The sequence below is a fragment of the Panthera pardus genome, unplaced genomic scaffold (assembly GCF_024362965.1).
Source record: "Panthera pardus isolate Hobbes unplaced genomic scaffold, ASM2436296v1 HiC_scaffold_11, whole genome shotgun sequence".
Lineage (NCBI taxonomy): Eukaryota > Metazoa > Chordata > Mammalia > Carnivora > Felidae > Panthera > Panthera pardus.
In genome coordinates this window covers 35281901-35297694 of record NW_026526666.1, presented here as the reverse complement: position 1 = coordinate 35297694, position 15794 = coordinate 35281901, and the positions used below count along the sequence as shown (strand labels likewise).

The 15794-nt window shown below is 39.2% G+C and overlaps 1 protein-coding gene and 1 long non-coding RNA gene across 4 annotated transcripts in view; one reads left to right on the top strand and one right to left on the bottom strand.

Moving 5' to 3' along the window:
• The window catches only part of DNAI3 (dynein axonemal intermediate chain 3), a 96038-nt gene extending 94922 nt beyond the window's left edge, over window positions 1-1116 (top strand). For all 3 annotated transcript variants that reach the window (XM_019414008.2, XM_019414007.2, XM_019414006.2), the window contains exon 23: window positions 811-1116. In XM_019414008.2, coding sequence (XP_019269553.2) covers window positions 811-954 — 144 coding nt within the window. In that variant the 3' untranslated portion in view covers window positions 955-1116. The remainder of the gene's footprint in view (window positions 1-810) is intronic.
• LOC109246198 (uncharacterized) overlaps window positions 1-13709 on the bottom strand; it is a 40400-nt gene extending 26691 nt beyond the window's left edge. The window contains exons 1-3 of the long non-coding RNA XR_002071257.2: window positions 12721-13709; window positions 12188-12288; window positions 4571-4695 (exon numbers count right to left, since the gene is read on the bottom strand). This is a non-coding gene — a long non-coding RNA (uncharacterized LOC109246198). The remainder of the gene's footprint in view (window positions 1-4570; window positions 4696-12187; window positions 12289-12720) is intronic.
• Window positions 13710-15794: the final 2085 nt, after the last annotated feature.

The following is a 15794-nucleotide window of genomic DNA, read 5'->3' as shown; positions in this document are numbered from 1 at the left end:
CAGGAACTGGCACAGAGAAAACAGTAGTAAGTGTTCACTGCTATTATTGCAGAAGGCACGGGAAGAACGCACATCCATCCAGCAAGGCTTGTCTGAATGAATGCCCTGCGGTTGCCAGGGATTGCGTTGTATACATTGATCCACAAATCTGAGGAAAACCATACACCTATCTCTTTGCAAACACTGAGTCTGAATACAGCTCACCTCTTGAAAAATAATAGCAATCACAGCTCTAACAGCACATAAAATGGGAATTTTTCTAACTGAAATTTCAGCTGGAGACCCAAAGCTGGAAAAAGTAGCAGTTTCCATGTGACCCATAAGCTATGCCACCTACACAGGACTTGATAGTGGGAGGAATTCAAAAGACTTCTGCAACCTCTAGTCAATTATCCACACTCCAGGCTACCCGAGGGACCCAAGAGTCATGAGGAAGAAGACTAGAAAAGGGGTTTTTGTTTTTATTTTTGGAGAGAGGTGTCAAAGGGCCATGTGTTACCCACTTCTCAGTTCTCCATGAGGAGACCTTCATGGGAGCACTGCTAGAGAAGAGTTGCAGGCCACGATGGAGAACTGGCCTCCAGCAGGAGGCTTCCTGAGCCATGGAAATGTGCACACACTTCTCCACTCTATCTCTGCCACTCCCCCTTGGGAGCCAGCAGCTATTCTCCCTCCTGTGCCAGAGATGCCCTCCCACAAACCCCTCCCAGAGAGCAGCGGCTAGGCCAACTGCTCAAAACTAGCCCCTTCTTTCCTTTGGTATTTCTAGCTGTCAATGTTTTATTGGCATGATTTGGTTTTTCACCCTAGAAAACATATCAGAAGTCAAAAGAACAGATGGAGGCTGAATTGAAAGCAGACTATGACAATTACTTAGAACTGGAAAAGAACACCCTCATCAACCTCGGGCTCATCAAAGTGCCAGAGACGATGTCATTCATGGAGTTGATGTAGAAAAGCTTTCTGCAGGGGTGTTTGGGGCCTTGGTAGGACTTTGTTTCTTTTTATTCATTATTTTTTATGTAAGGTGAGCTAGCAAATTAAACATTGAATAGGTTTATTTGTAAGTATTAGCCTTTTATTTCACTAAAATTAAAACTTGATTTATCACAACAAGATCTGTTTTGATTTTTGGATTGAATGTGTACCGAACTTTGTACTGAATATGAAGGTTACCAATAATGAAAGTTTCATTTTCTTCTAGTAACATAGAGCTTCAGACATCCCCTTCACCCCCAGGCCTTGACATCCATTTAGAGCCCCTAATCCCAGAGAGAAATGGAAATCAAACTTTGCTCCCAATTATCAAGTTGGTTTGGCTGCCCCTCCAAACACTGCTCTCCCCAGGCCCCTGACAGATGGGAGGGCTATGTGCTAAATAAAGTATTAGCAAATGGAATCTAGAAATATATGTAAAAGAAAGGATACTACATAAAGATCATGTTGGGTTTACCCGAAGAATATAAGGTTAATTTAACAGTAGAAAGAAAATAAGTCAGTGACTGATTAAAGGAGAGAATTTATGATACCAAATGGACACAGAAAAACACGTGATAAAATTCAACATCTGTTCATGACAAAACAACAATAAATTCTTAGCAGTTACAAAAAGAAGGGGAATCTAAAACAATCCTACAGTAACATCGTCCTTAAAGGCAAAAAACTGAAAGTTTTCTTCCACGATGTGGAACAAGACACAGTGCCCACGGTCCGTCCTCCAGTCAATGTTGTACTTGGGGGGGTGGGGGGGGGTTGGTTAACCAGTATGGGCACAAAAAGGAGACAGCATGTGAAACAGAGTTGCAAAAGAGCTTGGTGTGTCTCAACCAGAGGTTCAATGTCACAGGAAAGTAACTGGCATGGGAGGTAAGTTTGCAGGGAGGGTAGCAGGAGATGAGACTGGAAAAGTAGCTTGGAGCCAGATTGTGAAGGTTCCCAGAACCTAAACTCAAGAGGCTGAATTATAGTTTGCAAATAATGGGGAATTAATAGAAGGGCTAAGCAGGAAGGTGACACAATCAGCTTTATTTTTAGGAAGATAAGGGATGGATTAGGGTGGGGAGAAGTGAATGGCAGGAAATCCTATTAGGAGGCATAAGTGGTGGTTCCAGGTAAGGGATTAGCACGTGCTGTACGGAAGCTTACTGTGAAAATAGACCTGAAAGGCTGGTTGGATGGGGAATACAAGACAAAGGATGATGCCAAAGTTTTTAAGTTACTGGAGGACATTAAACTCAAAGTTATTTATCTCCAAAGTCAGGTAGATAATAGCACTTAACCGTCTGTGTGCCTTTGGACAGATGACTTATCTCTGTGAAACAGATTCCCCTACTATCCAGTCAGGTGAGGGTATTTACTTTGCAACATTTTCACAAGGGGTAAATGAGCACCTGCAGATAAGGTGATGGTACCCAGCACATGTTAGTATCATTATTATTGGAATGTCCCAAGGCTCATCCTTGCACTTGAACTATATTTCTTTCTCTTTCATGTATCCCTCCTTCCTTCCTTCCTTCTTCCTTCCTTTTCTTCCTTCCTTCCTTCCTCCCTCCCTCCCTCCCTCCCTCCCTCCCTCCCAACCCTCCTCTCTCTCCCTGTCCTTCTTTCTTTTTATTCTTTCTTTGTTTCTTTCTTTGTTTCTTTTTCTTCCTTCCTTCCTTCCTTCCTTCCTCCCTCCCTCCCTCCCTCCCTCCCAACACTCCTCCCTTTTTTTCTTTGCTTGCTTGCTTGCTTGCTTTCTGACCCACACTTATGTCTTACGTAAATCCATCCAATCTCATAGCTTCCAATACTGCTTATATCCCTGGTATGAACTTCTCCCACAAAAGCAAGAACTGTATATCCATTTGACTATTTAATGTCTCCACTTGGATATATAATAGACATCTCAAATTTAAACATGTCCAAAATTGAGGGCCTAGATTTCCCTTCAAAACCCATTCTCACTGTAGTTCTCCTAATTACCTTGCTTTCAGTTGCTCAGGCAAAAACCTAGACATCATCCATCATTTTTCTCCTCTCTCAATCCATACCCAATCCGTGAACAAATCCTGTTGACAACAGCTTCAAAATACATCTAGAACCTGGTCACTTCTCTCCTTCTTCCTTGCTGCCACCTTGATCCAAGCTACCACCATCACCAGCTTGGCTTTTTGCAGTAGCTTCCTAACTGTTCTCCCTGCTTCCACCCTTGCCCCCTTCAATCTGTCTCAACAGCAGCCACACAGAACTTTTAAATGAAAGGCAGAGACTGTCATTCTTCCTCTCAGCTCCTCCTTGGCTTCCCAGCTCACTCAGAGCATGAGCCAAAGGCTTTACTGGGACCGGCAGGCCCTCGTGTGATCAGGCTGTCCATTGTCACTCTGGTTTCATCTCTCTCTCCTCACCTACGTCACAGCACCCCAGTCATGCCAGCCCCCTCCAATTCCCCAAACATACAAGGCATGTTCCTGTCCCAGGGCATTTGTGCTTGCTATTCTGCACTTTCTCTGGCAATTTTCCCTATTTTTTTTTTCATGTCTTGCCCCAAAGAAAAACATAATGTTTTGAGTCCTATGCTGTGCCTGGCTCTACAATTTTAAACAGGTGTTCAGGGTAGGTGTTACTGGGAAGGTGACATTTGAGCAAAGATCTGAAGAGGGTGAGGGATTTGCTACTGTAGTCTTCTAGGAGAAGCATTTTCATGACTCAGTCCTCTGTCTCCACCCCAGCAGACTTCTGCTCAGGTCTCCTGGACAGAACTGAGTTGTGTGGACACCTCTTAGGGCAGAAGAAGCTGGGACCATGGAGAACAGGAGTGTCATGATTGTGTGACATAAGCCATTAGCTGGGGCTGGTTCATTGTTTTCTCAAACAAAAGAGGGTTTTATTAGCATAGAAGAAGGGGGTAATGGATATTGAATAAGCGTCTGCCTTAGGGTTATCAAATAAAGAGCTTAGTATAGTGCCTAGCATAGAGCAAGCAGTAAATTTTTGCCTCTATTTTACCTAATTTACATGTACAACATGATTATAATATTCTTGCTATAGAAACTAAACATGGTGTTCATGTTTATCTTGCTTATGATAGCAGTTATCGTCAGTTCAGTATGATATTTTTATTGGTGTTTATAACCTTAATTTTCCTCATCATCTCACCAGCCTATGGCCACCAATGGGGTCACACCAACAGCCACAGCCCAAGTTTCATGGGATCTTGCCCCACCCACTTATCTGGTATCTCAAAGTGTCCCCAGGTGTGTCCTGTAGTTCCTGGGATGAAGGACTCACATATGTTCAAAAACAAGCCTACAACCAGCAGGCACTCAAGGCTCCCTTCTCTCAATATACTAGAGCTGCCTAATGGCCCGTAACATGGCAGAAAGGGGATGGGACAATGACTCTGTGTCAGTTCAGGTTCAGCATGAAGCTAACGCCAAGGTAAGACTACATGTACAGGATATTCATTGGTAGAGAGAACGAAGAAGCCAGGGAGAGCCTTTAGACCTCACTGCAAGTCTGGTGTGTATGGAAGGAGAGAGGGAAGGAAAAAGGTTGGGATGGGATAGGTCAGACTACTCAGAATGCTCACCTTTCTCGGACTCCGAGGCTTTGGAACTCAGGCCAATGCACTGTGCTGTCTCCCCCTTTTCTGGGATGAGTTCTCTCCGAGGGCTCTTCAGTTCACACTGGGGCTCAAGCTGAGAAGCTAACCTCCTATAATGGAAGATGTGGGAATACTAGGTATGAATGAAAATGGAGCTAACTGGTGTGCCTCCTTCCAGTTCCCATGGCTCCAGTCCTTTCCCCAGCTGCCCACTCCTTCCTAACTGCCCTGTGGTAAATCTTCTGTTTCTGCACTTCAGTCTTTTGATCTGACATGCGTTGTAGTGAAAATAAAAAGGGCTTTGGGATCCAGCCTCATCATCCTAGGCAAACTGCACTGTCCCCTAAGTCTTAGTTATACCATCTGCAAATAGGGGATAATTATAGCTACCTCACCCAAAGGTGATGTGTATAAAATAACTGGCACTCAGTGGGTGCTTAATAAATGTTGACTCCTTTTCTTGTTTAGCCTCAGGTACTCTGTCTCACACACACACACACACACACACACACCCCAGAGAAAACATAGTGTTTCTTCTTGGTCCTATGTAATAATCTCTGATTTTAATATTGTTAACAACAATGCTAATGTCTCTCACACTCAAATATGCTGTAAGCAGTGATTCTGCACACCTAGTCTAATATTAGCCTTGACCATTTTAATATGAGACCAGACATGTTGGACGTACTATTTAAAATTTAAACAGCAGCTCTATTTTTTGCACAACTTAAAATGCTATGGCTACTTAGAAAATTAACCATTCTAATACGTGATTTTTTAGGTTAAATTTAATTATCATTCAGCTTTATAAGCTGCTTTTTGCCCACCCAGAAATGTTGTATAATTAAACGAGCATATTTTTTGGGTCCTCAGATAACCATATCATCTGGGTGCACTTCAGATGAAAAAGCTATTGGCTCCAGTAGATGGTGGTCAGTGGCCTGGGTAAACTCCCACAGCTTCACTAATCCACCACTGTAAATAATTAACATTTCCCTGTGCCCTCTACCCCTGAGCGTTGCTTGGGGTAGGCCACGTTCCACCCAGTTGCTAGGTTGCCATCACCAGGTTAGATACCATGTAACTGAGCAAGGCTCCCAGGGCGGAAATTAAATATCTTAGTGAAGGGCAAATTAAACCCTGTGTGATGAATTCATTCCTTCCATGGCTGATGAGCTGTTTGAGGGTCACAGGCCATGTAAAACAACTGCACACCATCAGAGTAGAATCCCAAACACCAAAGAAACTAACCTTAAAACTTTATTGGGGAAATGATGGTTAAAAAATAAATAAATAAGTGTAACTGCTTCCAAATGCTCTCTTATTCACAAATATGACATTAAAAATATATGCAGTGTGGTAACTGTGTTTCCCTGCAATAATACCAATATTCCAAACTTAAAAGGACAGAAGATAAGATTTTTCTAAGTCACTTGTACATGCAATATTCTGGGCTGTTTTTATTCTTTTTTCTTAAAGAAGAGAAGGGAAGAAAATGTAAAATAGGAGATTTCACATTCTTCCCTGTCAGTTCAAAATAGTTCTTCCAGCCTGAAGCCATATATTTTTTTTTAATTTTATTTATGTATTTATTTTGAGAGAGGAGAGGATTGGGGGCGGGGAGGGGGAAAGAGAGAGAGAGAGAGAGAGAGAGAGAGAGAGGATATTTTATCTTAAGCAGGCTTCCTGCCCAGTATGGAGTCTGATGTGGGGCTTAATCTCACAACCATGAGATTATGACCTCAACCAAAATCAAGTGTCAGACCTTAACAGACTGAGCCACCCACGTGTCCCCTGAAGCCATTTTTAAAAAAAATTTTTTTTTTAACATTTATTTACTTTTGAGACAGAGAGAGACAGAGCATGAATGGGGGAGGGGCAGAGAGAGAGGGAGACACAGAATCGGAAGCAGGCTCCAGGCTCTGAGCCATCAGCCCAGAGCCCGATGCGGGGCTCGAACTCAGGGACCACGAGATCGTGACCTGAGCTGAAGTCGGACGCTTAACTGACTGAGCCACCCAGGCGCCCCTGAAGCCATTTTTTAAAGAATAATTATCCTTTTAAAAAATTTTTCAAAAAAAAAAAAAAAAAGGGAAAGAAAAGAAAACAGCACCAAGTCAAATCTAATATACAGCAAGTGTCTGCTTTATTTTGGTTTTAGTAAATAAGTTAAATCTATAGTTATTTTTCACTTTTAATGAAGTTTCTGGACTGAATGGATCTAAATCTCACAAAAAGCCAGAATCAACTCCCAATGACACAGAATCTAAGTAGGAGTCATTCTGGTAATGAAGCTATGCATCTAGAGGGATCTTGTCCTCAGAAATAATACACTGCAGACAGAATTTGAAAACAACAACAAAAAACAAAAAAAAAAAAACAAAAAAAAAACAAAAAGAAAAAAGAAAAAAACCCCAAAAAACTCTGTATCAGTTCATTATGAGAATCTTAATCTCAGTTGATTGAGAGTCCCAGAAAATCTGGGCAGGGAGAAAGGTGACGGAGGTTACCAATGCTTGTGAAATGTCTATGTGTACCTCCACATTTTCCATCCGCTTTGGCAGTTAGATTTGAGCCTGTGCCTGATTTCTAATTAACAGAACATGGGTAGAAATGGATAGAAGCCACCTCCAGGCTTGGCTTTACCTCATCTTGTGAAAGCCTCCAACTGTTATGTGTTTCAGACACCATGTTTATAATGTAAAGTTTCTCAACCTGTTTCAGACTTTACACAAGCAGTCAATAAACCTTTATTGTATTAAACAACTGATGTATCAGGGTTTATTTGTCACCACTCTATAGCCAAGCCCATCATGATGAATGCAGGTGGATTAGAGAATACTCAGCCTCATTAGAACGCATGTGCACAACAGTTAGTTGGAAATCAGGAATTGGACTTAAATCTGTGCACATCTAATGAGACACTAGAAACATTTTAACAGCCATAACTAAAGATATCAAAAGAAAGCACAACTTTCTTATATTGGAAAATACCTCTATCTATAAACCATACACTAGATTCCAAGCAAATTCCAGCTTGTTCAGTAAGCAGGTGAATTGAGATTGGCATATCACTCCAAATCCCATGCTTTTATTAAATAGTCAACACTAACGCTAGAGTGGTCATTTAAAAATCAAATCTGAACCACATCATTTCCCTCCTTAAAACGTTTCAACAGGCCCTTTTTGCCCTCAGGATAGGGTGCAAGTTCTTTATTGTTAACATAGCCCTGCTTCCTTTTTAAGCCCTTCTTTTACAGGTTTGGCTTCTCTACTTCCCCTTCAGACATTTCAGTCCACACTGTTTTCCACACATTCTATGCTCTCTCTCACCTCTGCTTCCTGGAAGATGCTATTCCTGTTCCATGAGTAAATAAAGCTACCAAGAATTTTCAAAATGCCCTAAAATGAATTAACATCTAATGCAGTGCAACAATATCCACATACATTTAAAAAATGATTTATATGTATTCCTCCTATAGGAAATGAACAGTGCTCATAAGAATTTGTTTTAGAGACTATAACAGGAATTGACAATGTGATACTAATAGTTTTCAAAGTCACAAAGTAAGACAACTATCTGGATCCTAATCAGAGCTTTGGAATTAGAGACAATTCTGAGCACTCAGTCCCTTACAAGCTTTAGTAATTTAACCTTGACAAGTTTCTGCTGTGGCAAAATAAATTCTCAAAAGTGGCCACAGCGAAATTTCCCATCCCACATTGCCATACCCCCATCAAGAGATAGCCTCTATTTCCCCTCTCCTTGAAATTGTGACTTTGCGATTTCTTCAAAGAATAGAATGCAGCAGAAATGACACTGAATGACTTCTGAACCCAGGTCATAAAGGGCAACACAGATACAGCTTCTGCCTGGCTCTCTCATTGGAAACGCACCCTAGGAACCCAGCTACCGTGTTGTGAGGAAGCCCAGGCTACATGGACAGGGCACATGGAGGTGTTCTGGTTGACAACCCCAAGTAAGATTTCAGCCAGTGACCAGCACCAACCACCGTACATGTGGCATGAACAAGCCTTCAGATAATTCCAGGCCTGAGCTGTCAAGCTACCCCGGCTGTTGCTGATTGGAGCAGAGATGAGCTATTCCTGCCAAGACCTGTCTAAACTCAGGTTTGTGAACATGTCAGCAAAGTAAATTTTGTCATTATTTAAAGCCATTAAGTTTTGGTATGGTTTGTTATGCAGCAGTAGGTAACTGGAAAAACCACCTCATTTTGGTTCTCGTGAGGATTAAGTGAAATAGAACATAGAAAACTCCCTATGGATTGTCTGAAACACAGTGAATGTTAGTTACCTATAATGTGTCCATAACTATGGCAATTACCTCAAAATAGGATATTTATTTATTTCTATCCCTACTTTGTTTAAGAATTATAAAGAAGCAGGGGTGCCTGAGTGGCCCAGTCAGTTGAGCATCTGACTTTGGCTCAGGTCATGATCTTATGGTTTGTGGGTTCGAGCCCCGCGTTGGGCTCTGTGCTGACAGCTCAGAGCCTGGAGCCTGCTTCAGTTTCTGTGTCTTCCTCTCTCTCTGCCCCTCCCCTGCTCACACTCTGTCTCTCAAAAATAAATAAATGTTAAAAAATTAAAAGAAAAAAAGAATTATAAAGAAGCATACTGTATTTTCTGCTTTCAATGCATATAATCCAGTAAGACAATAAGCTATGTATTCAAATTATTACAATATAAAACAGAGTAAAATTAGTGCTATGTATCTTAAAATTTGATACAAGTCTTTAATAAATATCACACTGTGAATTTTGGAAACCTCTGGTGAGTGGGATTGCATTTAAGTACGAGACAAGGAGAAGACCAGAGGAGCTTGGAAGAATGGGCTTTCAACTACATGCTCTTCTGTATTGTTGGAATTACTACAGGAAACATGCATTTATTTTTTATTATCCTTCTTTTTATTGAACTATTACTTACAAACAGTGAAGAGCACAAATTGTAAGTGTGTAGCTAACTTAATTTTTAATTATGTATACACCCATGTAACCATTATCCAAACATGCATTATATGAGTTCAATCAGAACTTTCTGTTACTATAGATTAGTTTGCATTTTCTATAACTTCATATAAATGGAATCATATGGTATGAACTTATTTTTGTCTTATTCTTTCACTTTTGAGATCCGTTCTTGTTTTGTATATTAATATTCTATTACCTTTTTTTGCTAAATAGTATTCCATTGTAGGGACATACCACAATTTGTTTGGTAGACATTTGGGTTCATGGTTTCCAGCTTGGGGCTACTATAAATTAATCTTCTATGATCATTTCTGTGCAAGTTGTTTTATGAACATATGTTTTCATTTTTCTTGGATAAATATCTAGGAGTAGAATGTCTGGCTCATATGGTGTATATGTGTTCAACTTTTTAAGATATCGCCAAATGTTTCCAAAGTAGGTATGCTATTTTATATTTCCACCAACAGTGTACGAAAGTTCTAGTTCCTCCTCATTCTCGCTAGTATGATCACTCTTTTAAAATTTAGCAATTCTAGTTGGTGTGCAGTGGTATCTCATTGCAGTTTTAATTAGCATTTCCCTAATGACTAATGATGTTGAGCTTATTTTCATGTGTTTATGTCCATCCACATGTCTTCTTTCATGAAGTATTTATTCACATATGTTGTTCATTATTCTTGAAGGGTTTTTTTTTTTTGTTTGTTTTTGCTTTTTTAGTAATTGAGATTTCAGAGTTCCTTATATATTCTGGATGCAAGTCTTTTACCAGATACATGCAAATATTGACTTTTGGTCTGTGGTTTATCTTCTCATTCTCTTAATAGTGTCTTTCAAAGGGCAGAAATTTTTAATTTTGATGAAGTTCAATTTATCAATTTGGTTTTTTATAGTTTATGTTTTGTTGACTTCTCTAAGAAATCTTTGCATAACCAAGGTTTTCTTCTAGAAGTTTTATACTTCCAGGCTTTACATTTAAATCTATGATCCATTTCACATTGATTTTCATGTATGGTATAATTTTTATATATGGATCAATGTTTTTTTGGTTTGGGGGGAGTTTGCATATAAATATCCAATTATTCCAGCACTATTTCTCGAAAAGACTGTCCTTTTTCCACTGGATTGCCTTAGTAAAAAATCAGTTGTGTATCAGAGAAAGACAGATACCGTATGATTTCACTTATCTGTGGAATCTAAAAAACAAAACAAACAAATAAATGACTGAAATACAGAGAACAAACTGGTGGTTGCCAGAGGTGAGGTGGGTCGGTGAGGATGGGCACAACAGATGATGGGGATTAAGAGACACAAACTTTCAGTTATAAAATAAATATAATCACGGTGATATAAAGTACAGCATAGGAAATATAGTCAACAATATTGTAAATAACACTGGTGACAGATGGTGACTACACTTATTGTGGTGAGTTCTGAGTAATATACAGAATTGTCAAATCAATATGTTGTACAGCTGAAACTAATATAACACTGCATTTCAATTATACTTCAACAATAAAATTTTTTTAAAAAGTCAGTGGTCCATATATGTAGGGTCTATTTCTGAACTCCACTATGTTCCGTAGATTTGTCTATCCTGACACCAATACCATACTGTCTTGATTACTGTTGCTTTAAAAGACATCTTAAAATCAGATAGTGTCGTCTTCCAAAGTCATTATTTTTTTTTCAAGGTTGCTTTGGCCTTTGTATGTATATTTATGTTAATTTACACACGCAATTCTGACTTACTCTGACTTTTATAAAGTTTCCACTAGGTGATTTACTAGAGTTCAACCCCATTGTGACTCAGGCCCTGTGTAATTGCACTATGGATATAGCTGATAATGGCTTAATTGATATTCCATGGTGACTGAGGATTTAAGCAGATGAGGGCAACTGAGATGGTTAATAAAAAACCTGGCAGTCTTTTGGAAGCAAACATGACATGCAACTGTAGCAGCAGCATCCAGGGAGCTGAGAGTTAACAGAAGAAACAGAGAGAAACCAAAAGAGTTTCTCTAATATTTTCATATGCATACTCTTTACATTTAATAAACTCCTATTTTAAAATAAAGTATAAATAAACCCTACCATCATTAATGCTTTTATGTTATTTATTTATTTATTTATTTATTTATTTATTTATTTATTTATTTTGAGAGAGAGAGAGAGACAGAGAGCATGAGCAGGGGAGGGGCAGAGAGAGAGGGAGAGAGAGAATCCCAAGCAGGCTCTGCACCGTCAGCATGGAACCTAAAGTGGGGCTTAATCCCTTGAACCGTGTGAGTCAGGGCTTAACCAACTGAGCCACCCAGGCACCTCGACACCCTAGCGTCTTAATCAGATGATAAGACTGCGTATTTATACAGAACCAAGTGGAAGGTAAGTTTTACTTATAGGCAGAGGAGGAGGCAGATTCTGCTACTGGGCACAGTGGGAAAAGGCAAGACTGGTCGTGGTACCTGAGGCTCAAGGCACCAGAGCTGGCACATGTCCACAGCAGATTGAGGAGGAAAAAATTTTATCAAGAGAAGCAAGAATATGCCCAATTTTGGCCACTTTGCTCGTTGACCAGGATGCCCAATGGCAGCCATTGCTTAGCAATTACCTGGAAAATCCTTGCATGTTGGTTTTGGCTGCCAATACACACTTCTATTTCCTGTTCCATTTGACAAAGGGTCCCAAAGTTCATCCTGTGACATTTGGTCACTATAGGAGGAAGCAATAGAAGGTAATTTTTAGGGAATAACATCCTGTACCTCTCCTGTTTCCGTAAAAGGGAGGTAACTTCATTTCTCAAGAGGAAGGAGTATGGGAGGATCGCTTCCAGCTTTTCTCTGCCTCCCTCACTTAACTGTTCTCCAAGTCACAAAGATTGACTCATCTGACTGGTAAACTGAGCAGGACTTGAGCTTGCTTGCCTGGGAGCCTTCTGTGTTCTCTTACCCACAGGGCCAGCCTGTCTGTAATATGTACATTTTTGAATTGTTTTTTGTTTTTTAGCACTGAAAAGTTGTACCCCTGCCAGGAGAGGCTTGTTTTTAACTAACTCTACAGTGATTGGGTGGGAATGATCGGATCACAGGTAATGTAGGAAGAAGCCTAATTGGTCACAGACCCAAGTTATATTCTACAGTTTACCTTCATCCGTGGTAAATCTGGTATTTTGATCTCCATATGTCTGGCTCCTAGGTCTTGGTTCTAATTTCAGGAAGGAAAAATAGGTATGTTGTTGGTCTCCTACCACACCTATGTTAACATAGAGGGGGGTTGGGGAAGATAGGTTGGTAGGAGAGGGTTAAAACAATAAGAGGAAACAAAATGAAAAAGAAAATATGGTCAGGGCCATGGTTCTGATAGGTCCCCAAACCTCAAGCAACAAGGATTAGGCTTTGGCTCTGTTCCTGCCAGTGTGAGGTCTGCAGAGCAGCTGGGGTTGACAAACACAGGGCTCATGAGGAATGTGTTCCACTTGGGACACAATCTCAGATGGGCTTCAGACAGACCCTTCCTCACCCTGCTCTCTCTCGCCATTGTCAGCTCAAGATGAGACTTAGGCAAGTCTAGATGTAGTGTTTTTGTCCCTTAAAAAGAGAACAGCCTAATATCATCTGTGTGTCTAACCTCCAATGCAGATTTGACTTTTCTTGTGCCCCAATATTTGTGAAAGGAAAGGGGGAAGGATGGGGGCTATAACTTGGTATTTCCCTTAGTATGCAAGCCAAGGTATACAATATGAACTTACTTTTGTGTATAGAAAAAAAATATGGCCAACTTGTTTATGACAAATCATACTGGTTTTCCATTTATGGTAGCAATATGAAGTTGTACTCTAAAAATAAATTTAACTGAAAATAAAATTTTTTAGAGAGAATAAGAAAATATTACACATGGTACTTGAATATGATAGAAATTCTGAAGGTTGTCTGTGAATGGCAGTAGTCTGTGATAGCTAAAAGTCATATGGAAAAGATCAAAAGATACCCAAAATATACATTAATTTAGAGGCTATTAATAGCCATGTTAGATCTCTCTAACCATGATGAAATCTAGGTTTTTTGGTAAATTCACATATTTTGTGACTCTTTTAGGAGTTAATTATAATCACACAAGTTCATCTCCATTTTTTTTTTTTTTTTTTTTTTTGGCTTCCAAAATGACACAGTGAAGTAAACTGAAGTCTGTGACTTACTTTAAAATGTACCAAAAATTAAGACAGATAATGGTGGATAGATGGATATATGATCAAACTAATATAACAAAAGGCTTACAATTATAGAATCTAGCTGGTAGATATATGGGCATTCACTGCATAATTTTCAACTTTTCTTTACATTTGAAAACGTTCATAACGAATGATGTCAATGGAAAAAGATACTAACATGCCTTCCTTTATAGTTTGGTTGACTTTACAGGTGAGTTTTGACACTGAGTACAGATCAAACATAGATCCATAACCTGGGACAGATGGCACCTTATGCTTTGACATTTCTTATCTATCAGTTTAGACAAGCTGTTGTCACTTACCTAATGACTCAAATTTGCCCTTAGGTTAAAACGTGAGCATTACAATGGCTACAGGGCAGGGGAAAGTTAATCAAAAAGAGACTGCAAATGTTGGCAACCTGCAGCCCTTTTCTTGAACAAAGGTCAAGAACAAGGGGTCACTGTTCAGTATCTGCAGCTATGAGAAAAAGTGAACTGCAGGCTTGTGGTCTCTCCTAACTTTCACAAAAATGTCTTGAATGTGAGGCACTTTCCCTTTTCTGAATTTAATGGTCATTGTATTTTTCTGAAGTTGGAATTTTAAACTCTCCTTAGAGGAGTTTCCAGTCAAAGAAGTATGTAGAATGTTGAGGCCAACACCAAGTTTTCACTTCATAAATACCTCCGTTAAGCAAAACAACAACAACAAAAAACCCAGATTAACTCAAATGACTTAAAAGCATGCCAGTGGCCTTATCAAACAGATAAGGATTAAGTTAACCCCATCCAGGGGAAGTATGTAGGAATTTTTCTCACTTGCTTAAAACAAACACCTGACATTGAGAAAGATAAAAAGCATTAAATGTAGTATCTGTCCCCCCAAATTGTCTCTGCTATTCTTTCTAATAAGAGTCTTATTTATAGGGTTCATTCAACTTTATGAAAATATTTTCTTTTACTAAAATGGAAAATAGGTTTTTCCAGTTCTAGCAAAAAGTGCACACTAAAATGAATCAGGATTTTTTTTGCTCATGATTTCTGTAAACAAATAAATGACCCATTTTAACAAAAGCTCTCTGAGAGACCAACCTTCCTTATGGTGAGAAACACTTTTTTCATATACACACTATTTAAACAATTGTTTCTATTGAAACATTGCAATTCTGCAGCAAAAAAAAAAAAAAAAAAAAAAACCAAAAAAAACTATTGCCTAAAATTTACCAACCCACTAAATTTTTAAGTTACTAATTTTCCCAAGGCTGTTCCCCCTTCCACAAGAAACACAGTCATAAAAAAAAAAAAGATAACTTTCTTAACCACAATTACTACTCAGCAGTAAATATTTGAATAATTACATACACATTGCATCTCATGGCCCTTAATCTTTTCCTGACAAAAGGGCAACCATTCTCTGAGAATCCTTTTGTATTCATTCATTTATTAATAATTAACTGAACATCTTCTGTTATAAATCTTAGGCAGATGGCAGTGAACTAGATATGTAAGGGTGCAGATATGCTTTTTTAGTTTTTCTTCCTAAATTTGGTTTAAAGGTGAACATTTTCTAAAGTTATAACTGTCCATCGTTTAATCAAATAGTACCATAACTATTTGGTACTTGTTCCAAGCGACAAATCTCTACCTTCTTCCTCCCCCAGTTTTCAAGGCAGGCTACTGATTGGGTTTTCAGAGGCAGCCTCTGAAGTGGCATTTGAGCAGACAAGTGAAATGACAAAAAAATAACCACTCAAGTCAAATATGGATGAGGAGCACTCCACAAAGAGAAAATGGCAAGTGCAAAGATCCTAAGGCAGCAATCAAGTCCTCAGTGTTGCTAGAGAAGAGAACTGAAGAAATGCAGGCTGAAGAGAAGAGGCTGAAGAAATTATATAGCAGTTTATCTTTTTTTTTTAAAGATGACTTTGGCTTCTGTGGACAGGATGGATTGTGAGTGTGGAGAGAGGAGAGTGATAGCAAAGAGAAGAAACAAGCAGTAAGAGATTGAGAGA